General features: G+C 39.4%; 1 protein-coding gene across 1 annotated transcript in view; it reads left to right on the top strand.

Moving 5' to 3' along the window:
* LOC126973322 (programmed cell death protein 4) overlaps positions 1–27,002 on the top strand; it is a 48,026-nt gene that overhangs the window by 9,652 nt on the left and 11,372 nt on the right. The window contains exons 2-6 of the mRNA XM_050820538.1: positions 1,188–1,348; positions 16,085–16,186; positions 18,799–18,916; positions 20,047–20,209; positions 26,135–26,224. Coding sequence (XP_050676495.1) covers positions 1,188–1,348; positions 16,085–16,186; positions 18,799–18,916; positions 20,047–20,209; positions 26,135–26,224 — 634 coding nt within the window. The remainder of the gene's footprint in view (positions 1–1,187; positions 1,349–16,084; positions 16,187–18,798; positions 18,917–20,046; positions 20,210–26,134; positions 26,225–27,002) is intronic.

Below are 27,002 nucleotides of genomic sequence, written 5' to 3'. Positions count from 1 at the left end.
AAGTTTGAAATAGTAATTACAATATGGCGACGAAGTATAATCCGGCTAAGTTTGAAGGCGAACAGTTGTATAAAACGTAGTGGATTTCGGCTGTCTTCGTTTTTTACAAGATTTACGGCCGTTTTCAATAACCTACCTATCCTCAGTTTAACTTACTAGAGGTAGACAAATCTATCCTTTTACGCTTTCTTACATTTCAATAAGCTATCGATACTTATTGCATTGGATTATAACTAATAATATAACTATATTGGACATAACTGTGGACAGATAAGGTCTTGTCATTAAACGGTGATAGCAATGTATAGTCCAGTCATTATAGCAAGTTCACTTCTGAATTCGAGATACCCAGCTGTAAGTCTGTAAATACTTGTATATTATATGTCTCATTTCCTTTGGTTTTTTGCTATTTGTATTTGTATTTTATCAATATTGATTACAAAATACTCTACAAATTTTGTTTAAAAAATTTTTTTATACGGTGAACCGTTTTCGAGATAGAGGGCGGAGAGCAGCGCGCGGTCACAGCATCACTTCAGGTCAACCGGTGCCTCCGGCCGAAAACGCGCCATATACAGTTGATGAACTATCGATAAATCAATGATTATAAATATTTCTCAATTATATTAACTACACGTACAATGACTGTACGTTTCATACAATCGAGTGAATGGTTTTTTTTTCTTACAGACTTTCGCTAGGCTGATGTATACATACATACATTACTTAACATGAAAACGTTTTATAACACTGCGATGAATCGCTTATTACAAGATGTTTGTAAACATTTAAAACAGCAGTTTACATTGTTACATTAAGATTGTGCTGCCGGCCATATATTACATTATTGTTCATTATTTTATAGTAATGATTTAACAGCGATTTAATTAATTAATCGATTTGTGCTCACTTTTTAATTTCTATTACAATTAACTAATATGTTTTGTTATATAAATAGATTATAATTGAAATAGTAAGTAATAACTGAACGCTCAATTCAAATTGACGACCATATAGTCCAGTGGTTAGTAACCCTGCCTACTGAGCTACAGGTGTGTACACACGACGCCCACAAAGACAACGCCCTCTGTTAGCTTTCAATGGCGTCCTTGTGGCCGGGAGTCCACACGGATCAACATTATTGGACGCCCACTAAACATTTATAATAAAGATGTTTTGTACGTCAGGTGGCGCTGGTGGTAAGGGTGTCTGGGGAGCCCCGGGCTCCGAAATGTTGGATGAGTACGAGGAAGACGCCAACGACCCCAACTACGACTCGGAAGCTGTCACCAACGGTGACGTGATCTTCAAGGAGTTCATCGTGGAAGCTGACCCCGAAGAAGTTGTGGTAAGTCTGTCCGCATAATTGGATACCACCTTATTACCGGTGCAAAGGGCATGCCGCATGATGAAGGAAGTAGGTATTATATAGGTGGTCAATGAAAAAACTGTGTGTGCTTAAGACACTAACGGCCGTTCCCAATATACTATCTACCAATAGAGATAAATTACTACATACTACTGTCAGTAATTTGCTGTTAATAATCGGATACAGCGTGTACGGATATGGTGAGTTACCGTCGATAAGTTTGTTGGGGCAGAAAAGTCAACGATAGTTAGGATTTTTATCTCAAGTAAGAGATAGACTGAATATTGAGAACGGCCGTAAGACAGAAGTGATAACTTGGAACGGGAGGGGGCTTCACTTTCCAGCGAGGTCCAGAGATAATGTGGCAGTGTACTTTGCTTAATTATATGCCTAGGTGTAATATTTACGTTTTTTGTTAACCTAATCTTTGTATGTTTGAGAATTCTTTTACTTGGATCGTATAAATAATAACAGGATAATATGTGTTACTATCTGCGACTAGAATAGAAGCGGCTTTATATCTGTCTTGAGAATTCCACTCATTGAGTAAATCCCTACTAATATTATAAATGTGAATGTAAGTTTGTTTGTTACGTTTTTACGCCGGAGCTGCTGAACCAATTTTGATGAAATTTGGTACAGGGATAGACTAGAGCTTGGGAAAGGGTATAAAGGTATATTAAAGGCTTCGTTTCATCCCGGAAAAATCGATGGTTCCGCGGGCATTGTGAACAACTAAAATTCACGTTGATAAGCAATACCCATAGAATAATAACGCCCAGAACGATAGTTTCATTCATAGTTCCTGTCATTAAAGAAGTAACATTATGATTAATGTGTGCGTGAGCGTCACGTACTTACATTTGCCAACACGCACACACACAGCCAAATAATGTTGCAAGTAAATAGACATTTCTCCAAATCGGTAAATTGTGAGAAGAAAATAAGAAAGAAGAAATAAAATATAAATTTATAATTTAATTTATTAGAGGGAGTGACAATAACATTACATATTATTTTATATCAATCTATAATTATAAATATATTGCATTGTATGTATATGTATATAATAATAAAATATATTGAATTGAAACTTGTTTAGGATCGTTGTGATTTGAAACTCGATGAAACGAAAACGCGAGACAATAGAGCTCCTGCCAGCTATTATTAATAAAACTATTATTTAAGCCGCCGCGCCAAATTATGATTTCAACAATATGGATATCGAGGTTCTCGACGGTGCAAAGAACGAACTGGGGATCATTTTTGAAATCCAAGATGGCCGCCGCGCAAAGGAGGCGGGGATTTCTGGGCCAAAATGTACTGAGTTGAGATATGGTTTTAAAAAAAAAGTTCATATTTTTCTATTTCAATACAGTATATAAAAAATTACCGTAATTCACAATCTAGAAAACGAGAAATCTTAAAATTAAGTTTTCATTATCTTAAAATTCTCGATTAAAATGGGATATCGATTACTATAATCGATTAATGTGAATGAGTTAATATAATTCAACCCAAAACCACTTGCACCAGATGATTGATTCAATAAAAGTACCAAAAAAAAATACTTTATAATTTACATAGCATAATGTCTTTAGTTAAAAAAAATTAAATATCAACTTAATATTATGAAGAAATCGATCGAAGATAAAGTCGATTCTGAATCTCGTTCTGTATTTTTAATCTGTGCTGACAGTGACACGCACAGAATTGTCTAGAATGTCAATTGTCAATCACTCGTTTCGTAGTATCGTTTGTGCGTACCTACACGATTTGTCATTTGAGTGTTTCCCGTTGTTTTATTGATATTTTCCTTCTTTCTATTTGACATCTGATATTGCTAAACTTGTACGATTATAATCATACAACAAGAAAACAATCGCATTTAAAAAATCAGCTGTCTTAATATAGATTGTTGCCTATATATTGCATAACCTCAATTTTACAAAACCTCCTATAACTCAGCTTTCAGTTTGCCAAAAATCTTTAAAGTCTCAGTGATCCTTTTTTAATTTTTAAGCTATTTATTGACACTAATTTCATCCTTTTACATCTTGGCCCAATAATGTATGGAAGGGTATCCGTCTCCTTAATGATTTCAACAATATGGATATCGTATCCGAGGAGAACCTCGAGAACGAGGGTGCAGATAACGGCTTTGGGATCATTTTAATCCAAAATGGCCGCCGTGCAAAATTATGATTTGAACAATATGGATATCGTAACCGAGGCTCTCGAGGGTGCAAAGAACGAAGATGGCTGCGGTGAAAAATTCTTTTGGGGCTATACGCGTGTTGGTTATAATGCCAAACAACTTATAGGCATCTTTCGGAAATTGTTGTGCCACATAGAGATAAAATCGTTGAAATCATACATTTGCGCGGCAGCCATCTTGTATTTCAAATATGATGCCAAATACCTTCTCTGCACCCTCAAGAAACTTAGATTCGACCGGAACTGGAGTAGGACATGAGATAATCTTCAATTCTGAACTTGCTTATTATTTTTAAAAACCCTTTAACTACGCGGACAGAGTCGCGGGCATCAGATAGTAATAATATTTTTGATTCCGCGCTCCCGTAGGTATGTATTCGAGCCTCAAGCTCAATGTGACACACGACTGCCTACGTGACCAAAAGCATGCGACGCAGCGCAATATAGCTCGTAGGGCTGTCAACATTTTCTGGAAGTAATATACAATGTTTAATTTCAGTGTGGCTAAATAATGAGTAGCGATTAATTAAAAAAGGTTATCATAACGTAACATAAAGGTTTTTATATATAACTAGCTGACCCAGCAAACGTTGTATTGCCGATATTAAAATCGCGATACAAAAGTAACTGTTGATCGTAGATGGGTGAAAATTTGAAGTTGTATGTATTTTTTAATGCTGACTCATAATCAAACAAATTAAAAAAAAATGTCAAAAAAATTTAAAAAAAATTGCCGTGGACCACCCTTAACATTTAGGGGGATGAAAAATAGATGTTGTCCGATTCTCAGACCTACCCTACTAGAATATACACTCAAAATTTCATGAGAATCGGTCAAGCCGTTTCGAAGGAGTTTAACTACAAACACCTCGACATGAGAATTTTATATATTAGACTTACTTAGTGTATGTTAGATGTATTTTTAATGCTGACTCATAATCAAACAAAACCCCATTTGTCGCATCACCGCTCTTCGACAACACTTCCCTAAAAGCCTCGCCTAGTATCGGAATACTGGGTCTCGAAATCCCGAGCGATTGCCAATTCCGTGGCCATCTGGAGGGCAAAGCCAAATTGGCTTCAAAGAAACTGGGCGTCATTAATAGAGCACGGCAATACTTCAAGCCGGCCCACATTCTAGCGCTGTACAAAGCGCAGGTCCGGCCACACATGGAGTATTGCTGTCATCTCTGGTCTGGCGCACCCCAGTATCAGCTCGATCCATTTGACCGCGTGTAACGCAGAGCAGCGCGAATTGTCGGGGACCCAGTACTCTGTGAACGGCTGGATCACTCGGCGTTGCGTAGAGACGTCGCTTCATTGTGTGTCTTCTACCGCATTTATCACGGGGAGTGTTCCGAAGAGCTGTTTAACCTGATTCCTGCCGCCGAATTCCACCTTCGCACGACACGCCACAAGTTAGGATATCATCCCCACCATCTGGATGTGTGGCGGTCCTCCACAGTGCGGTTTACAAGGAGCTTTCTTCCACGTACTACAAAGCTGTGGAATGAACTTCCTTGTGCGGTGTTTCCGGGACGATACGACATGGGTACCTTCAAAAAAAGCGCGTACACCTTCCTTAAAGGCCGGCAACGCTCCTGTGATTCCTCTGGTGTTGCAAGAGAGTATGGGCGGCGGTGATCACTTAACAACAGGTGACCCGTACGCTCGTTTGACCTCCTATTCCATAAAAAAAAAAATAAGAATCGTATGGACCACCCCTAACATTTAGGGGTATGAAATATAGATGTTGGCCGATTCTCAGACCTACTCAATATGCTCACAAAATTTCATGAGAAACGGTCAAGCCGTTTCGGAGGAGTACGGGAACGAACATTGTGACACGAGAATTTTATAAATAAGATTTATTTTTTACTAGCTGACCCGGCAAACGCTGTTTAGCCACATAAATTATTTTTAGTGTTAGACCGTTTCTTGAACATTGCAACATCACTTTATTGTTCTAGAATAAACGTAGCCTAAGTTAATCCTTATTATATCAGCTACCTACCAATAAAAGTCGCGTCAAAATCGGTCCAGTAATTTCAGAGATTAGCCGGAACAAACAGACAGACAGATAAAAATTTAAAAAAATTATATTTTGGTGTGTATACCGTATTATTCATATACATGTAGTAAAAAACGGTAATTTCAATATTAAAAACAGCCACTAAAATTTTATTTATATGTATATATATAGATTTCAATAAAACTGGTTCCTGTCTTGTGAATGTTCGTGTATTATTTTATGGCTTTGAGCAGTGTTTCCCAAACATTGTTCTGCCATGGCTCGGTAATTTACACACTGGCCCTTCGTGCCCCACTTTATAGTTTTAAACCAAAGCTGGTTCCATTCGGTAAAGTAATATACATTTATTAATAGAAAAAGGTGGTGATCTGCTTTTTATTTAACTATTTATATACCCTAGGAATATTTCGGATACGTCGATCGATGTAGGAAATAGATAATATTTAAAAAATAAAGGCGGGAATGTTGCGAACCAGTATTGTATTTTGTTTTTACTACTTTAGGCGTAACGTTAGTACTTCCGGCAGAAAAAAGTTAATTTAAACAATTTTTAACCATTATAATTTAATGGTTTAAAAAATTGTTTCAAATTGCTCAGTAATATTTTCTGTAAAGTCTCCAAGTGTATTTGTTCATTTATGACTACTTTGTAATCTATATATATAAAAATGTTCGTTAGTCTCGCTAAAACTCGAGAATGGCTGGACCGATTTGGCTAATTTTGGTCTTAAATTATTTGTGGAAGTCCAGAGAAGGTTTAAAAGGTGAATAAATAGGAAAATGCTGTTAAATTAAATTAAAACAACAAATTTGTTTTTCCTTTGATGTGTCCATACATAATTTCTATGAGAGAATTTATTGACGCACGGTTTGACAGTTCTGCTGTGAAACAATTTCATTACGACAGCAGGGTGCATATTTTACGAAGTAATTTTTGATGTTATGATATTTTATTTTATTGACAAATTCATATAAAAACATTATTTTATTTATTATAATATACAGAACAACGCCTGTCGGGTCAGCTAGTTAATAATAAATAAAAGTTCTCAGTCTGACGTTTCCGACATTCGTTAATTTTTCATCGTTCATCGGACAGGCAAAAGGTCTGAGCCCATAGAACCATATTCGTTAATATTCAATAACAACGTTATATTGATATGTGTGATATTTATAACTTAATTATTTTTATTAAATTATTTATTAATAATACGGCTTTAATTAATGTAAGTATATATTTAATGGTATAAATTAAATCTTCGTCCTAGAATAGGTGGGACAAACAAGGGCAAACGAAAATAACATATTTTTATATGAGCTTTCAGATATGCAAAAAAGTATGTATCTGTTAATTATTCCTAAAGTTAATTATAATTAAGTTTTACTTCAATCGCGCGTAAATTCTTTACACGTACACTTTTTTTTTTAGAAAGTTGTTTTATATAAAAACATTGATCAAAAAGTCTTAATGTAACAGGCAATTATAAATTAATTCGTACTCTATGAGTGTTGTTATACGCCCACATGAAATAAGGTGCAATACTGTAGGGTACGGTTGGCAGCCCTAGTTGATAATTTCGCGCGAACTGCGGCGCCATTTTAAATGTTATTCAAAAATGTCATATTCGTCTGTTATTCTTTATAAGTATATACCTACTTTGGAATTCCCTGTAAATATGCCTTCTTCAGAAGAAGTTATCAATCAATCAATCAATCAACCTAATTCTTTATTTGCGTATAAACATGGTATGTTACGATGGTATAATCTTACAGTTTCACATGTTGCGCCAGGCTTAACTAGGCAAGCAAATTAGAGAATTTAGGTAGTGGGCATTTTTTCCATACAAACGATTTCGAATTTTTTCTTCTTGGTTTTTAACCCTAGATTAAAATTATGTTCAAAGATAAATTTCCTTCTCATTCGATTTGCAAAATTTCATTACGAGTTCTTTATTTTTGGGGGAGTAAATTGTCGAGAAAGAAACCCTAAATTTTGGAAATTAAAAAATAAACGGTCAAGGGTCACGAAACGAAATAAAATTTATCCTATCTCTCAAGTTCGATTGAACTGCACACATTGTGCGTATGATTAAAATCGATTCAGTTGTTTAACAGTTCATCGCGGACAAACAACTATATATTACTAGGGCTGCACTAAAAGTATCGGGAATGGAATATTTCCTCTGTTCCTGTCATATTAAAATCTTTTTAATTGAATTCGCCTTGGTTTTAAAAATCAAATACCATTTATTTATTATAAAAAAGATTCTCGGTCTTGTCACAAGGTCTTTTCAAACTTGTTTAGTCGTTGAAAAAATGGAATTGACTCGAGAAAATTCTAGAGCGATTATTTATTATGACTTTCGAAGTTGTTTAACACAAAAACAGTGTGTTGACCGGATGATTTCTGCATTTGGTGATGAAGCCCCATCCAAAACCACAATTTATCGCTGGTTTGCTGAATTTCAACGTGGACGTGTAAAGCTCAGTGATGATCCCCGTCATGGTCGTCCGAAAACTGCAGTCACCAAAGAAAACGTTGATGCTGTGCGTAAGGTGATTGAGGAAGATCGACATGTGACATACCGCGAAATTCAGGCAACTTTAGACATTGGCATGAGTCAAATACAAATAATATTGCATGAACAATTAGGTGTAAAAAAGTTGATTTCCCGATAGATACCGCATTTGCTCTGTGAAGAGCAAAAAGCGGCTCGCGTTACTTGGTGCGTCGGAACTCTCGAAAGATTCCACGCAGGATCCTCAAATGCTGTATACAACATCGTATCAGGTAACGAATCCTGGATATACGCGTACGAACCCGAAACAAAAAACCAGTCACGAGTTTGGGTGTTCGAAAATGAGTTAAAACCAACAAAAATTGTTCGTTCACGGAGTGTTGCAAAAAAATGGTGGCCACGTTTGTCTCCAAAACCGGCCATGTTGCGACTATTCTTCTTGAGGGACAAAGAACGGTTAATGCAGAATGGTATGCATTTGTTTGCCACAGGTCGTTTCTGAACTCAGTAAAGAGAACTGCAACTGCCGCATCATCCTCCATCACGACAATGCGAGTTCTCACACCGCGCACAGAACAAAAGAGTTTTTAGAGAATTATTAGACCATCCGCCGTACAGCCCCGACCTAAGCCCTAATGATTTCTATACTTTCCCTAAAATAAAGAATAAATTGCGTGGTCAGAGATTTTCATCACCTGAAGAAGCTGTGGACGCCTACAAAACGGCCATTTTGCCCAACTTCCGAATGGAATGGTTGCTTCAATGATTGGTTCCATCGTATAGAAAAATGTGTCAAATCTCGCGGAGAATACTTCGAAAAGCAATAAATACATTTTTAAATAGTAATGTTGTGTCACTTCCTTAATTCCCGAAATTTTCAGTGCCGCCCTCGTATAATTATTATATAAAGATAATAGCTGGCAACATGAATAAAGCGTCGTTTTGTTCATGTTGCCAGCAGCCGGTAAACGTGTAAACGCATAGCCTCACACATACATGTAAACTAATACAAGCCGATCGGCCGCCATTATGAGATTTGCCATCGTCTGTGACAGATCAGTTTGCGCCGCAATAATATAGTTTAAAAATGCCGTCGTGCGTTGTGAAAAACTGTAAAAACAATAATATAAAAGTATTCGTGGATATATGATTATTTAAGGGAGAAAAAATTGTGTAACTGGTATACCCCGTAACCGCACACACACTAGCATAAAGGTGCTTCATTTGCTAATATCACGGCGCGGAGTCCTTCTTTTTTTACTTGTCCGTGGCTGTCAGATTTAAAAAACTTTGACAAGTTGGCTGTATGACGCTAATCCTATGCTAAGAAAATCCATCCGTCACATGATTGGTTTTAAATTAAAATGTGAGTGTTTATATTTTCTTTGTAATCTACTCCAGATCTGAACCTGTTATAATAAATATTATGGACAGGTTAACCTTCTTAAGAATTAGTTCTTAAAAATAGGCAAACCGTCTCATAAGAAATTTCTAGAGGAAGCAGTAGCTAACTTTCCTGTAGAGGCAGTTCGAAAATCGATACATAGTAATATAAGCCCTTAGATTGAGAATTGGTTTCCGCTGCGGTCCGACTAGATACCGCAGGCGTAGTCGCAAAGTGCGGCAACTAATACTACGCCCAAGTGGGCGTACCTACTCGAGCAAGCCTCGAACAAAGTGTAACGTTGACGTGCCACATGTTCTGTTAAACTTTGCTAATAATTGAAACTTAAATGACGGGTTGCGTTGTAAAACTTTGTAAAAATAATACTACAAGAAATAAGAAAGACACTGGGATCATATATCTTCAGTATTTTATATAGGCGTGGCTGTCTGCTTACGACTTGTCAAGCAAAATCGGTTACAGTAACACTAAATTCGCTTTCATTTCCTATCTTGCTGAATCTCCGTTAGAGATGTTCTCACTGTCATATCAAGATAGTACTAGTGTAGATATAACATAATAATAATAAACATAAATATGTTAGACCTCGTTTATATCGTCGTGGAGACAATCTCGACGGAACGAGTTGTTGCGACACGGCCGCATTTAAACCTACGCATAAGAATGAGTGCTGCGACAAGCGGTAGCGGGAATTATAGTTGCTGGCTGTTTAAGTAATCGCAGCTTAGAGCTTTAAAGTGTACATATATATATATATATATATATTAATATTATAATAGTTCTTGCATGTGTGAAATCTCGTGAGTTCGTGTCACCATATCGATGCTTATAGCAGTATATCTGTAGATATACTGCTGACGAATTTTGCAAGATTAGTGCTGTGTATATCCTATAGGTGAATAAATGAATTTTGTGAATAGTTCAATGTGTATATACTGTGAATTGTTCATGTAGTATTTGTGTTTGATTAATATATTATTGAAAATAAGTTTTTAAAATAATTGAAATTAATAAAAACATTGTTTATAAACATTATGAAATTTCACATTTTAATAAAAAAAAATTGTAGTTTTCACGTCTATGGGTAGTCTACAACTGACAATTTTTGTTTGTATAAGCAACGAGTGAAGTTATGTTTAAGTATATAGGTATATTCCCAATAGGGAGGTTCCCAATCTAAGCCTGCAATCATCAATTCGGAGCAGGTTTATTTACTTAGAACAAAGGAATCGCTTCATTTTTATAGGCAGCACTGCAATGAGCGCTTTTAGATGTTTGATTTTATTTTAGCTGAAGTTCTGGTTCAAATGTAGGAGAACATCAACCACTCATCCAAAGGTTTGAAGATTCTGTAGAAACTTTAACAATTCATTTTGACTTTGACAACTTAACATTGGTAGGATATTTTGATAATCCCAAAAAACGTTTTTAAGTCCGAATTTGATGTAGTTTATTCATGACTACATAATATTACAGTTTGTGGTTTCTTTATTCTTAAATCAACTGGGTCTATCCATAGTTGAGAGAGTTTGTTTTAAAAATTCAAATTCATCACTCTTTTAACAAAATCGGCTTTGAGTCACACATGCGAGTTTTTCGCTTTTCCACATACTTATTGCTCAGCAAGATACTTTATAACTTTTTACTTTGTATAGCCTGTTCGAGTTGACTGAGCACCTAGCGTTGTTAGTAAGTTGTTGAAAATAATAACCGCATTATTGTTGTATCATTTTATATTTAAATAATCGAAATGTATATGACGGCCTATGACTGACCTCTAATATACAATTGCAATGACATTCTATAGATATAGGCATATACGAGGGGAGGTCAAAAAGTTCGCGGAATGACTGGGAAAAAAGATGAAATGATACATTATGTTATTTTTCCTTTTCAATATATTCCCCCTTAACACGAATACATTTTTGGGATCTGGCATATAACTTATTAATACCGTCGAAAAAATAGGTTTTGTCTTGGGCGTCAAAATACGCCGAAATCGCCGACTTGACTTCATCATCGTCTCTAAATTTTTTTCCACGCAGCTCTTTCTTCATCTTTGGGAATAAATAAAAATCGCTAGGGGCCAGGTCTGGACTGTAGGGTGGATGGCGTAGTTGTTCAAAACCGCATCGATGAATGGCAGCCGTCGCAACATGACTCGTGTGAACGGGCGCGTTGTCGTGCAAAAGGAGTACACCTTTTGTCAGTTTTCCTCTTCTTTTTTCTTTAATAGCTTCTTTTAATCGGTCCAATAGGGAAGCGTAGTACTCTCCCGTTATAGAAACACCACGTTCTTTATAATCGATCAAAAGAATACCTTCAGTATCCCAAAAAATAGTCGCCATGATCTTTCCGGCCGATTGCGACACTTTAAATTTTTTTGGGGGTGGTGTGCCTTTTTTGTGCCACTGCATCGACTCCTGCTTTGACTCAGGCTCATAGTGGTGAACCCAAGTTTCATCACCGGTTACAATTCGGGCCATAATTCTTCTCCACAGCGGTCCAAATACTCGCGGGAACAGTTGACGCGCTCACGTTTTTGCAGCGGCGTGAGCATTCTCGGGACCCACCTTGAACACACTTTACTCATGCCAAGATGTTGATGAAGAATATTTAAAATTGTGGTTTCTGATACTCCAACTGATGCTGCAAGTTGTTTCTTCTTCAACCTTCCGTCTTCCAATACAAGTTTTTCAACTTTTTCAATGATTTCCGGCGTAGTGGCCTCAATGGGCCGTCCAGGTCGAGGATCATCTTCAATTGACTCCCTTCCTTGCTTGAAAAGGCCGTGCCATTTGTAAATCATGGTTTTACCAGGAGCAGAGTCTCCGTAAACAGCTAACATCTCTTGCAAAATAGTTTGAGGCGTTTTTCCTTGTTTGGTGAGGAACTTTACGACGGCGCGATGTTCAATTTTCTCCATAGTGGCTAGTTTGTTCCCGATTTACTTGTTCACTCGTTTGTAACTCGAAAGCTAATGACCCAATTAGGCTAGAAATTGGCATATATAGTAATTATGAGTTACTCAAGTAGCGGCTACCTGGAGGAGCGACCTCACCCCCGCCAACCCCGCCATTCCGCGAACTTTTTGACCGCCCCTCGTATATTATCGTATAAAAATAAAGCCGCAATATGGAACATGCCACAAATTACACCATAATAAGCTTTGACTACTATATCTATACATTGCTGCATTTACTCCAGATGTTTGTCAATAAGCAGCAATGTAAAACATTTATTCAATTCAAGATTGATTCGGTCAGTGACACTTTACACACGACTAAGGAGAAGAGTGTGCTTACATTTTCTTTAAGCACCCTTTTTTCGTTCCCCTATCAGACTGCGAATGTTATGTCCATATGTATAGAAACTAAGTCATTGTGTAATTGAAATGATTTGTAAAACAATGAAAATGTAAATGTTGATTTAAAAGAGTGGCAATGAGTTTCTTGCTACTCCTTATCATTAGCTCAACCCTTTATGAAGAAGCGGTAGATTCAATAAAAAAAATTTTCTTTCGACATTCATAAGTATTATGTGTATAGAACGTCATTGTACAAATGAATCGCTTGCGTTCGTGGGTGAGGACGCAGCTTACTCGCTATCAGCTCGTGTCAACGACCGGGGGCGCGGCTGTCGATCGCTCCACGCCAAATCGTATTACGTAAACTGAATACGAAGTAAACATTGATTGTTTCGACTAGACGATACCGCGGCTGTGTCTGCGTGGATCAACAATTTGTAACTTATTTAAATATAGCATATATTGCCACAAGTGAGCTAAGTTGTTCATTATACACGAGGCTGTGGGTTGCAGTAATCGTAAAATAGCCGAGTGTCCACTTTTACAACACACTTGCGAGGAAAAAACAAACATAAATCGTTGAAAAAAAAATGAAAATTATTAGAAATGGCGCGCTAGTTTTTTTTTTGCACGCGCCAAATGTTAGGCGATTGATTACATATAGCCATACAGCCTACTTCTAAATTATAATTTTAGTGATAAAATGCATATATATTTTATAACAAATTTTTGTGAATTATAAATTGTAGTTTGTTTTTCCATCTTATTTTGGAACTTATTCCAAAAATGTAAATGATTTTTCAGCGGCATTCTTCTTTTTTGTTACAAAAACTACTATTACATTACATTAAATTGAAAATGCTCTGTTTACTCTCACATAATTTACTACTAACTCAACTTTGTAGGGATAATTCTATGTGGCTTGGTAACAGAGTTTTCAAAATCAATTCAATTAACCCACAGGTTACCCCCTACCTTACAAATTTTACCTCTTTATAATATTTGTATACACTATACTTATTATCGGCGTGGTGTTAATAACCTTCGGCTAAGTACGCGAACGATACAAATAATGGAACAGTAGCGTAACTCCTCGTCTCTTTGAAAGTTATACCTACGTCTGGAGTGCTAGGGTTGGTACATACAAAAAGATTGACAACGCCGCGGCTTAGCTAATTTAACTCGGACAGCGACCAGTCTCGGCGGCGTACGGCGTGACACTCAATAGTTTCCCCAAGATTGCTTGGCGGCCGTGTATATCGTGTGTATGTGTGCGTGCGTCGATCCGAGCGCTCTAGTATGAGGTTAATGTACTGTTCTATTACTGTGTATTGTGGAACGCGAGACAACCCTACCGGCTGCATATATTTGTAAACACATCGTGTCGAGTCGTGCATGTCTCATGCTAATCTTACAAGTGAATGACAACAAATGCGAGTGAGGAATCATGCCAAAAATGTCGTTGTTTCAATACAATAATGACTAAATTTTTGTGTACAATGATGAAGATGTAAATATTGAATTTCAAGTCCCAAGTTTCGTTGTATATACGTATACATTAACTTATACAGATAACTTTTTTTTTATGGAATAGGAGGACAAACTAGCGTACGGGTCACCTGTTGTTAAGTAATCACCGCCGCCCACAATCTCCTGCAACACCAGAGGAATCACAGGAGCCTTGCCGGCCTTTAAGGAAGGTGTACGCGCTTTTTTGAAGGTACCCATGTCGTATCGTCCCGGAAACACCGCACAAGGAAGTTCATTCTACAGCTTTGTAGTACGTGGAAGAAAGCTCCTTGAAAACCGCACTGTGGAGGACCGCCACACATCCAGATGGTGGGGATGATATCCTAACTTGTGGCGTGTCGTGCGAAGGTGGAAACTTTAAAACATTCATTGAAATTAACACCTTATTTCGTGGGAATAATGTTTAAAGTCTATTGTATACGCTTATTAGTCGTAGAAACACTATGTCACGCGCTAGACGGACGGGCAAACACGAGGCAAGAACATGTGTTATAGCAATTGAAATGTAATTTTTTTAGCAAAATGATTAAAAACGTCAAGTTAGTTACATAATTTTGTTAATTTAAAGAGGCACTCAACTGAAATACAACACTTCATACTTTTTAATACTTTTATTTGGACAGATTTTCACTGATCACTTTTTCATTGCGTGGCGCTGTATTCAAAGCGCGGTCGAAACACACGTAAACGAAGACTAATGTAATAGACGCGTAGGCAGAGTTTTGCTTCAGACAAGCGTGATTGTGAGTCTAGTTGTTTATTTTACGTCAATGTTTAAATAGAGTCATCACACTGCTGCTCCTTAAGATTTTGAGGGCTTTTTTCCATACAAACGCTCTCGACTCTTTTCTCTTTGCTCTTAATCCTAGGTTTAAATTATTTTCCAAATAAGTCCAATAACATCATTACATATGTCTCTCTGGTTTTTTAACCGACTTCAAAAAAGGAGGAGGTTCTCAATTCGTTTGTTACCTGAGGTAACTTTCGAGTGGGTGAACCGATTTTGATCATTTTTTTTTATTTGAAAGCTGGTGCTTTCCGTGTGGTCCCATTGCAATGTGCAACAGACCAGAAGCAAGGGTTTGGTTGCGGCGGGAGAACACCGATTTCAAAAATAACAATAATTGTATCTAGAATTTAGTGCATATTATATCTATTGTTTTCGAAAAGTTTTTTTTGATATCGTTTTTTTTTTGTTAAAATTTTTTTTAGTGTTCTGTACCCAAAGGTTAATAGGAGACCCTATTACTAAGACTCCGCTGTCTGTCACCAGGCTGTATCTCATGAATGTGATTTTTATAGATGATGTTTTCCTCGTGCCCGAGTCCGACTCGCACTTCGCCTGTTTTTTTTTCGATATTTTTGTTTTTGTAAGTGCTTGCAGTGCTTAGAACGTCTTAATCATATAGACCGCAAACAGGTCCAGTATACAAATCTGACAGTAATAAGGCAAGAAATCAAAAAAGTCCGACACAGAGTATTTCTTTCCCATTCATTCATATATGAATACAACAATGTGTTAAAACACAAGAACTTGAGTGAACTGTTTTTGAAGTTATACTTCTTTTTCGGAAAAATAATTAGTGTGAATTATACAATGCGCACGCACACCATCACGTAAATTTGACCCTAATGCGTACATTAGTACTCAAACACTTCTTTTTTTGAAGAAATGTACGTAAGGTTTATATTAAATAAATTTCAGCGCAAATGCGAGCCAGTGATACTGGAGTACTTCGAGCACGGCGACACCAACGAAGCTGCCGAGGACTTTTTGGAGTTCGTCACGCCCAACCGGACCCATCTGGTAAGTAAACTGTTTGGTACCGAAGAAATAATGAAAAAATTCTGTTAGTACAACCTGAGCCCTTAGAGAAGATAGTATTGTTTACTTCCTTTCGCACTCATCCTATAGTAACAGGATGAGTGGGATAGAAAGAATCTTTATAATATAGTCCGACAACTACGTGCGCGACCGTCCCACGGGGTGACAGACGTTGGCGGGGACGGGGTAATAAGATGGTAGCGGGCGGTGTTGCGGGGAAGACCAGCGCGTGAAACTGTCGTACATCATCAGCTGGAAAACGTCCACTGCTGGACAAAGGCCTCCCCCATAAATTTCCACGACGATCGGTCCAGCGCTGCCCTCATCCAACGTATTCCGGCGATCTTGACCAGATCGTCGGTCCATCTTGTGGGGGGCCTGCCAACACTGCGTCTTCCGGTACGTGGTCGCCATTTGGGGACTTTACTGCCCCAACGGCCATCCGTCCGTCGAACTACGTGCCCTGCCCACTGCCACTTCAGTTTCGAAATCGTTTGGACTATGTCGGTTACTTTGGTTCTCCTACAGATCTCCTCATTTCTGATTCGATCTCGCAGGGAAACTCCGAGCATAGCCCTCTCCATAGCCCTCTGAGCGACCATGAGCTTTCTCATAAGGCCTATAGTTAGCGACCACGTCTGTGTACCGTAAGTCATCACTGGCAACACACACTGGTTGAAAACTTTCGTCTTTAGACACTGCGGTATTTGGGACGAGAAGATTTTACGGAGCTTCCCGAACGCTGCCGTACAGCCTAGCTTAACTCTCTTAGAAAAAAGCGATTCACTTGATTGTATGAAACTTGCAGTCATTGACAGATGACGGCTATAATCTTGTAAAAAAAGGAGATAGCCGAAATCCACTACGCTTTAAACAACTGTTCGCTTTGAAACTTAGCCGGATTATACTTCGTCGCCAGTCGCCATACTGTAATTATTACTATTTTAAACTCATGTCAAATGACTGCACGTATCATACTGTCGTCTTCTTCTTCTTCTTTAAGCGTTCTCAACCTCTAACCTCCTTCACCCTATTCCATCTTTTCCGGTCTTGAGCAATTTCCAACCACTTTGTTCCCGCCAGTCTTTTGATATCGTCGTACCGACGCATCTGCGGTCTTCCTCTCGGCTTTTTCTCACCCCACGGTCTCCATTCTATCACTGCCTTGCACCACAAGCCATGCTTGCGGGCGATATGGCCATCCCACTCCCATTTCAATTTCGCAACACGTTCTCTGACCCATTCGTTTCTTTTACGGTCTCTCAGTGCAACTCCGACCAGTTTACTCTCAATTGCCCTTTGAGCCACCTGAAGTTTGTGGAGGATCCTTAGTAAAAACCCAAGTCTCAGCCCCATACGTAAGTACTGGCAAGATGCACTGGTCGTGAATACGAGCTTTTTGGTTGGCACTGATTTTCATGTTAAACGCGAACTTGAGTTTGCGAACTGCCCACGCCAGTCTTCAGTTCAGTCAGTTTCATACTAAACTAAATTTCAATTTTTACTTAGGCAGTCCCGCCGCTTATTATGTAGTATTTACATCCTCCTTGAAAGGTGACCTGATAATAGCCCCCTGTTATATATAAAAACTAGCTGACCCAGCAAACGTTGCATTGCCGATATTAAAATCGCGATACAAAAGTAACTGTTGATCGTAGATGGGTGAAAATTTGAAGTTGTATGTATTTTTTTAATGCTGACTCATAATCAAACAAAAAAAAAATTACAAAATATCGTGTGGACCACCCTTAACATTTAGGGGGATGAAAAATAGATGTTGTCCTATTCTCAGACCTACCCAATATGCACTCAAAATTTCATCAGAATCGGTCAAGCCGTTTCGGAGGAGTTCAATGTTTAACACCATGACACGAGAATTTTATATATTAAATATAGCAACAAAGCGTATATTCGTCGTTATTAAAAGCTTATTTTTGCAAGGTCGGTAGGACACATTGTTTGCAGATTTTGAAAGTAAGACACAAAAAATGTTTTTTCCTATTATCGTCCGCAAAGTTCGATTTTGCGCATGCATTTGCGTTCACAAAGTACCACTTGCCCACACGTTGACAAGAGCGTGCGGTAATGTTTAAAAATAATTAAAGTGGTCGAACTTTGCGCAACTTAATAGGAAAAATAGTACATATATGATACTGTTGCGCACGTAGGTCATACTGCACTCGCTTCGCTCGTGCGGGAACGGGCTACTTTGCGCACTTGTATCGTAATGTACTAATTTGTAACAGTACCATGTATGTAAATACTAAAGATTTAAAAAAAATTAAATAGAATAAAAGTTGTGGAATATTGTTTTCTAAACAATTTGCTATTTTTTAAGATATCTCTCACTTTTGTAATTACTTATACAAATAAAATTTGTAGCCAAACCGGAGCTTGGTGGTTAGCTCGGACGGACCTAGAGAGGTCGCGAGTTCGAGTCCCTCATCGTTCATAATTTTTTATTATTTTCTATACCACATCACCAAAGTTCTCAACTCAGCATGTTTGCTGGTTTGAAAACCAGTGCCGACCTTCCGTTGGGCCATTTGGTGACGTCGCCTTAATTGAGTTATTTTTTTTCCTTTATTCTTCAGGTGGTGGAAACAATAGTGGAAGTTGCATTAGACCACAAGCCGTCGCATTGCGAGATGGCGTCAGTCCTCATATCCGATCTGTATGGGAGAGTGTGCTCGGCTAAGGACATTGCGTATGGTAAGTTCATTCACCAGCAATCAACCAAATGACCTTCTACCGATGATGTCTTTGACGAAGTAATAAATATCTTCGATCAAACATGTACTAAGGTGCATCAAAATGATTTATTAAAAAATGGCTCTGTCGTAAATCCTACTACTCCACAGCTGAATATCTTAAGTGATCCGACAGCCTGGCATTATGGTTATTTCTTTGCAATGACAATACAATATTGTATATTTGACTAAAAAGAGCGCAAACAATAAAATGCCGAGTTTCTTGCGCCGCTTCTTCTCTCTCAGAGCGCCATTTGTTTCCGAAGCGGTAGTTGTATCTAGTATATTAGAAATGACGTTAAAAAGAATTCTAAAGGAATCAATATTGAGAAAATAAATGCCTTTTACAGTATACCTACCTCACTTAATAAGGCTATGGTATTCTATTTTATGCCGTACGCGGCGTCTGGCGTTAGCGTCAACGTTCAATTCCTTGGCTACCAAAGTCTGGACCTATACGTCTGGCGTGACGCAGGTCGCTCAGTGGCTGTATCACTATATTTATCCAAACATTGATGCTTATAAATATTAAAAAAAAATATTGAAGTAGGCGTTACTTTGCGGAAATCTATAATTATACAAATGATTTAAGCTTTCTTTAGTGTTAATTCCGCCACGGAATCTGGCACGAGACTGAGTCTGAGTCTGAGGATGCATCGTGTTGAGGCGTTAACACGTGTCGAATTGTTTAAAAACAAATATCGGCGGAATTAACACTAAAGAAAACTTAAATCATTTGTATAATTATAAATATTGTTTTTATGTTTCTTGTCACATTTATCATACACTGCATTATAAGATTTTACTGATTCAATTAACAACTCGTCTTAACTATTTTGTGTGTCGCGAGCGACGACCTTCACGCTGCATTGGTTCGAAATGACTATGGACGCGGCGCACGGTGTTCGGATGCCACGTACGGCGTCAACACGCCAGCGGCGACGTGTGAAAGAGACCACAACAGTACATTTATATATTAAGCATTGTGACGCAGCGTACGGCGTAAGGAGACGTCGCGTACGGCGTAACGAGACGTCGCGTACGGCGTAAAATAGGAGAGCAAAGCCTTTAACTCGCAACCGTCATCCGCAGCGTTTGAACGTTTGCTGGAGCGACTCGCTGACCTGCAGCTGGATACTCCCGACGCGCCGGTGATGCTATCCAACTTCATAGCGCGCTGCGTCGCCGACGACTGTCTGCCACCCAGCTTCGTGACCGGTGCAAGCGATCGCCAACACTTGTCGCCGCTTGCCAGGTAAAAAAAAAACCCGCACACATGTTTATTTACTTATTAGGTTAATTTACATTCACTTAGAGCTGTTCGTGCTATATATCAGCTTGGTTATAGACAGTCTCTCAAAGAAATAAATATTATGACTGTTCATTGTCGGTACATTTATGAAAATTTGATTTACGTTCTCAAAAATCATCACCTTTTTGCTCTTAATAGTGATTTTCATTATTATAACACTAGAAATTGAAGGATTGCTTGTAACTTAATCTAGTAGGCTTCATAACATACATAATAGCTTTAAGGGTTAATGTATACACTTCTATAATAAAGTCCCAGCCACTGTTCAGGCATTATCTATAAATAAATTTAAATGTTTTATAAAAAAATGGCTCTGTCGTAAATCCTATTACTCCACTGCTGAATATCTAAATGATCGGCCAGCCTGGGACTAGATTGTGATTATTTTATAGCGATAGAAATGACTGTACAATATTGTATATTTTTATTGAAAAGAGCGCAAAAAAAGAATTATTATTATTTGAAGAGGGTGGCTATTTCCTGGTCCTAAAAGATTCCTAGTAACACCGCGTCCAGAATTGGACTATTGTGTTCGCCACTCATACTAAAGCTCATCGTCAAGCCCTGCCACCTTTACGAACCGCAGTAGTTCCTTGACGCGAGTGTTGCAAACACTATCTGGTGGCACGAAGTAGTTACCAAAGATTGTGTTACGCTTATGCATTAGTGGGCCGCAGTCGCAGAGTAGATGAATAGGTGTTTCATCATCCTCAAGGCAGAACCTGCAAGCTTTATCGCTTCTGATGCCGACCACACTGAGGTGCTTGTTTAGGCGACAGTGCCCGGTTAGCATCCTAGTGAGTATGCATAGATTTTTCCTGTTCAATGATAGGGCTTCATTCGCATAGCTACTGTTGAATGCCCTTATCAGTGCTTTAGAGTGGTTTAAACCTGAAGAGTTGTTCCAGCGTTTAAGTGCTTCTTGTTTACATTGGTTACTCAGGGTGTGTCGGATTGCGCTCTTGGGCAGTCCACAAATGGGTTCCGGACCATATCCAACTGCTTTAGCCCCAGCTCTTGCGAGCTCATCGGCCATTTCATTGCCTATGATTCCGGCATGCCCTGGGACCCATCTGAGAATCACTCTGTTTTTTATGCCTAATGAATTCAGGCATTCAACGCAATTATTGACTAACTTAGACGACGTCAAGTCAGCGTCTAAAGCCAACAATGCTGCCTGACTATCAGAGTGAATGTATATGTTATGATTGAAGTAGCCTTTTTGGATATTGGTTTCCGCGCATTCCAGGATGGCGTACACCTCTGCTTGAAATATGGAGGTAAAGCTTCCCAGGTTTGTGCTGGATTTAAACCTGGGGCGTTCTCCATAGACCCCACAGCCGACTTCTTTTTCCATTTTGGACCCATCGGTGAACCACATGAGGCTCCCGTCCTTCCACGTGACTTTGTTGTTCATCCAGTCGTCCCTGGAAGGTAGTTCCACTATATAGTGTTTAACAGAGATTAATTGTGGAATCATCTGATCAGGTAACATGCCTAATATGTGGTCTCGCAGAACTCAGTTCTCTAAGGTCCTAACCGTTTGCGACATCCAGTTACATGAACCCCCCTGGGCGATTGCCCTCAGCATGTTTGCCTTCGCCTCTTGCTGTATGAACAGTGGAAGAGGCGGTAGGTTTAGCATTGCTTCAATGGCCGCACCAGGAGTAGACGTCATGGCCCCGGTTACCAACATACAGGCAAGCCTCTGCAGGCTATTTAGTCTGTCTGCAGTTGTTTTCTGGCTGGCTTTGTTCCACCACACAATGGAGGCGTATGTGATTGTTGGTCTCACAATTGCTGTGAATAGCCATAGGAGGATCTTGGGGCGCATTCCCCAATGTCTCCCTACCAGACGTCGACATACACCCAAGGTTGTTTTAGCCTTTTTCACGGCTTTGTCGATGTGAGAATTCCATGTGAGTTTCTGGTCGAATGTGACTCCCAGATACTTAACCTCAGCTGAGAATTCTAAAGTAGAGCCGTTCAAGGTGGGAGACTTCAGTTTGTTAAGTGTCCGTTTCCTCGTGAATGGCACAATAACAGTCTTTCCTGCGTTGACTGACAGTTTGTTGGCTGTACACCACTGTGAGATGGTGTTTAGCGCCTTTTGCAATATAGACCTTAGTAAGCTTTGGCAGAAACCTCTGACTATAATAACTAGGTCGTCTGCGTACCCTAGTGCATCAATCCTGAGTTCTGCCAGCTTACTAAGTAGTTCGTCTACTGCTAGTGTCCATAGAAGTGGCGAAAGAACGCCACCTTGTGGGCAACCTCGCGTAGTGTATAGCTCCAGTGATGTCCCATGGAGGGAGATTAGAGCTTTGCGATTTGAGAGCATTGACCTTACCCATTTGACAGTGGTGGAGTCTACATTTTTGTTAATTAGTCCCTTCACTAGCGTGTCTGTCGGGGTATTGTCAAAGGCGCCCTCAATGTCTAGAAACGCACAGTGTGCAATCTGTTTGTCTTGTAACGCCTTCTCGACTCTATCCACAAGATGTAGAAGGGCCGTTTCTGTAGACCTGCCTCTACAGTAGGCGTGTTGAGAACTATGAATGGGCTTTAGGCTTAGAGCATCCTCTCTTATGTGTCTGTCCAAGACTTTCTCAATAACCTTCAGGAGAAAGGAGGTAAGGCTTATGGGTCTGAAGGAGCTTGGCAGGGAGTAGTCCTTTCTGCCTGCCTTAGGTATAAATAGTACTTTAGCCCTAGTCCATTGTTCTGGAAGATAGCCCCAGGCAAAGCTTACCCGGTATATCTTGACTAGTAGCGGTACTAGGATATCCAAGCCTTTTTGAAGAAGCGCTGGAAAAATGTTGTCTAGACCGCTTGACTTGTAGGGTTTCAGAGTCTTGATGGCGCACCTTATATCCCGGGGTCTGATTATCTTTGCCGCTCTACGCCAGTCCTCGTCAAGAGGCCGTTGTGTAGGCGTTGCTACAGATGGTTGATGGGTAGCCCCCGGAAAGTGGTGGGCCATCAGTACTCTTACGTTTTCTACCTCGTCGGCTGTAAAAGATCCATCTGGTCTCTTGAGCAGGCCGATTTGGCTAGGTTTGTCCTTGGCGAGCAGTTTGTGTAATCGGGATCCTTGGGGAGTTTTAGATAAATCCTCGCAGAACCTCTTCCAAGATGCTCGTTTGGCCTTCCTAACTTCTCTGTTGTATTCTGTTAGGGCTTCTTTGTAGGGTTCCCATTCTTGGGTCTTTTTAGTCCTGTTAAACAGCCTTCTGGATTTCTTCCTTAGTTTGTTCAAGTTTGAAGTCCACCAAGGCACTTTCCTGTTTGAGTGTTGTAAGGAGATAGGGCAGCTAGCCTCGTAGGCGTCAGTGATGCCATCCGTGGTTACTTTCACTGCCAACTCTAGCTCATCCAGGGTTCTGATGCGCTTAGGGATATTCTCCAAATTACTCCTGAGTTTCTCTTTGTAGACAGTCCAGTTTGTTTTCTTTGGATCCCTAAACGTATATGTTTGTTTTTCGAGGCAAGCCAAGATGTCAAATGCTATGTGTCGGTGATCCGATAGCGAAATTTCATCACTGACTCGCCAGTTTGATATTCGCCTGGCAATGTTGTCGGTAGCGAAAGTAATATCTAGAACTTCCTGCCTGTTTGAGGTAATGAAGGTTGGCTTATTACCTCTGTTTAGTACCTGTAGGCCGTTAGTGTCTAAGAAATTAAGAAGTTGCTCACCTCTGTGGTTGACGTCGCTGCTTCCCCAAGTTGTGTGGTGCGCATTGACGTCGGCCCCGACAATCAATTCAGCGTTGTTGCGTCGTGCATACTCGACCACTCTCGCCAATTCTGTTGTCGGGTCTCTTTCTTCATATGGAAGGTACGCCGAGCAAACGATCACCTTGGTGCCTTCCCAACCTTTGAAACAGATATACGCCGCAACAAGGTCGTCGGTGCAGACCTCTGTAACAGGTAAGAAATTAGTGTTCTTGTTGAAGACTATGCAAGCTCTGGGTTTTGATCCGCTGGTATTGTAGATTAACTTACCAGCGGTGTTCAGTCCCAGTATTTTGCCGGTGTTAACCCACGGCTCTTGTAGTAGGGCAAAGAGGATCTCACTACTCGCAAGGCATTTCTCCATTACTGCAGTAGCAGCTTTGTCGTGGTGGAGGTTTGCCTGGAGTATCCTCGCCCTATTTCTGCGGTGCGTCATTGGATCCCACCGGAGGTGGAAGGCTTAGGTCGGTCTGTCTTCTGGTATGGGTGTTTCCGCCCGCGGCCAGAATTAGCCCGACTCTGATCCTTCCCTCTCCTGAGGGGACCTGAGACGTTCCTCGACATCGGCCCTTTGCCCCGGAACGTAGTTGTGGGGGCAGCCGGCCGTTGCGGGGTCCTTGAGATCCCGGATGTTCCCGGTCGCACAGGCCCGCTGTTCTGGGTGGGTTGCTGTCCACTCGCTGCTGCGGAACCCTCAGAGACGCCCTTGATCTTAAAATTAATATTTCTAAAACCAAGGGCAGCTCTGCACTCGGACTCTTTCAGAGTCTCCGCGGAGGGATCGTCCAAGGAAAAAGTGACCAAAAAAAAGAATGCTGGGAGTTTCTTGCGCCGCTTCTTCTCTCTCAGAGCGCCATTAGTTTCCGAAGCGGTAGTAGTATCTAGTAGTTAATAGAAATGACATCAAAAACAATTCTAAAAGAATCAATTTTGAGAAAATAAATGCCTTTTTATGCCTTACAAATAATACACACAAATATAAAAAGTAGAACTAAAAACTAGGAACTAAATGTAGTGATTACTTACAAATAAACACAGCATGCACAGAAATAATAAATTTTAGGTATTATAATTATAGAATAAGTTAAGAATTAAACAGGGTTTTTTTTTAATTAATAAATGAGTTGGTTACATAGTGATACACAGTTACATTAATTTTACAATTATAACATTATTAAAGATTGCCGATGTTGTTGCAAATGCTCTTGCGGAATTTGGCTAAGGAATCAGCAAATATGTCAATATCAGCTACGCTATAAGAATTTAAAATTTTACATAACCGTGGGACTGGGGAATTGGTACATAGGATCTTGAAGATCTTATTCATACGAGCATTTTCCGCAACTCAAAGACATTTACACACATACATATATATTTGTCGGAGCAGGGCCGTTCGTGCGAGCCAAAATGATTAACTCTTAAATGAAATAGATCACTTTGCTTCTAAGAATAAATTTCAAATAACACAATGACTAATATTCTGACCTGCGTCTGTGTGCGTGCGTCGTTTCGACCGTTTGTACGTAATTTCCATACTGCTTTTGTTTATATATGCGTTCAAGGGATTCATTGAGAGAAATGTTTAGTGAAATTAATGTTATGACAGTACACTGCCAGTACATATACGACAACCTCCTATACGCTCATAAACATATTAGCCAATTTAAAAAGAATAGTGATGTACATAATGTCAATACTCGAAACAGACATAAACTCGCAATTCCACCTACTAGGCTCCGTAAAATTGCTAAATCTTTTAAAGTGGATTGTGTTTTATATTTTATAATAAACTCCCAAATGATATTAAAATATTACCTATTAAAAAATTTAAATGTATCTTAAAAAATAAATTAACATCTAAGGCCTATTATAATGTGAAAGTTTATTTGAATGATAAAGATAGTTGGAATTAATATTCTAAATTTTGTTAATGAATATTGTTATACTCATTTGAATGCTATTGTTACTTTTGTACCTCATCCTGACTTGCACTAAATAACTTATAAAGTTTTACAGTGAATAAAGATTTTTTGACTTTGACTATATATACTGTGCTCGTACCCTGCGAATGATATGCCCTTATATGTGTATAGAACATGATTTTATATTGAACATTTGATGTGGTGGTTTCAGTCAGTCGCTGAGCCGGGCCGACACACTGCTGTCCATGAAGCAAGGCATGGTGAGACTGGATAACATCTGGGGAGTGGGCGGCGGCATCAGGTGAGCTGACTGGCTCTCGGTAACTCAAACTGTTATTTTTTTAGTGACAATAAGGGACGAGACGAGTAGGGCGTTCAGCCAATGGTAATGGTTTCTATTGACATCGGCCGCGACGAGAAGCTGCTGTGATAGTTTGACTATTCCTAAGTCACTATTTAATTATGTAATTGGAATTTATAAGAATTGAAATTATTTTATTTGACAAGCATAGAAGACACTCCCCAAACATTGATGCCAATAGGGCTAATCGCCTTATTAACCTCAATAACCTCAATTCAACTTGCACAGATAATGGCGGCCCTAACTGGTCACGATCCTGACAAGAAACATGTATTTAGGCATAACTGACAGCCCAGCCAAGGTTTGCATGGTGCATGGTCCAGGTGTAGCAACTTACCGGCCTAAACATCCCGGAAGTCTTTGGGAGGGGGTCGAGGGGGAAATCCCACAATGCGAACGTAATATTCGTAGAAACCAGTTAAGACGTAGAAATTTTATTAGTGGACGTCTGCACGGTGGGTGTCTCATCGGGTGGGAAACTGCCGTCAGACAAATGCCGGCCGGAATCGAACCGCGCCTTAAAAAAGGTACCAGTAGATTCCGACGCGGCTGCCGATGGGGTCCGACCCTTTGCGTTCTGTAAATCCGTTCTCACATTATTAAATTACTATTACTAACTATAACTACATGATATAGGTATATATCTTTGAATTAATATATTATACAAAACCATATTCCCCGACATTCCTAATTATTACTTATCAACTAAATATCACGA

Source organism: Leptidea sinapis, chromosome 29 (assembly GCF_905404315.1).
Source record: "Leptidea sinapis chromosome 29, ilLepSina1.1, whole genome shotgun sequence".
Taxonomy (NCBI): Eukaryota; Metazoa; Arthropoda; class Insecta; order Lepidoptera; family Pieridae; genus Leptidea; species Leptidea sinapis.
The sequence above is the reverse complement of the archived record's forward strand: the minus strand, read 5'-3'. Positions and strand labels throughout refer to the sequence as shown.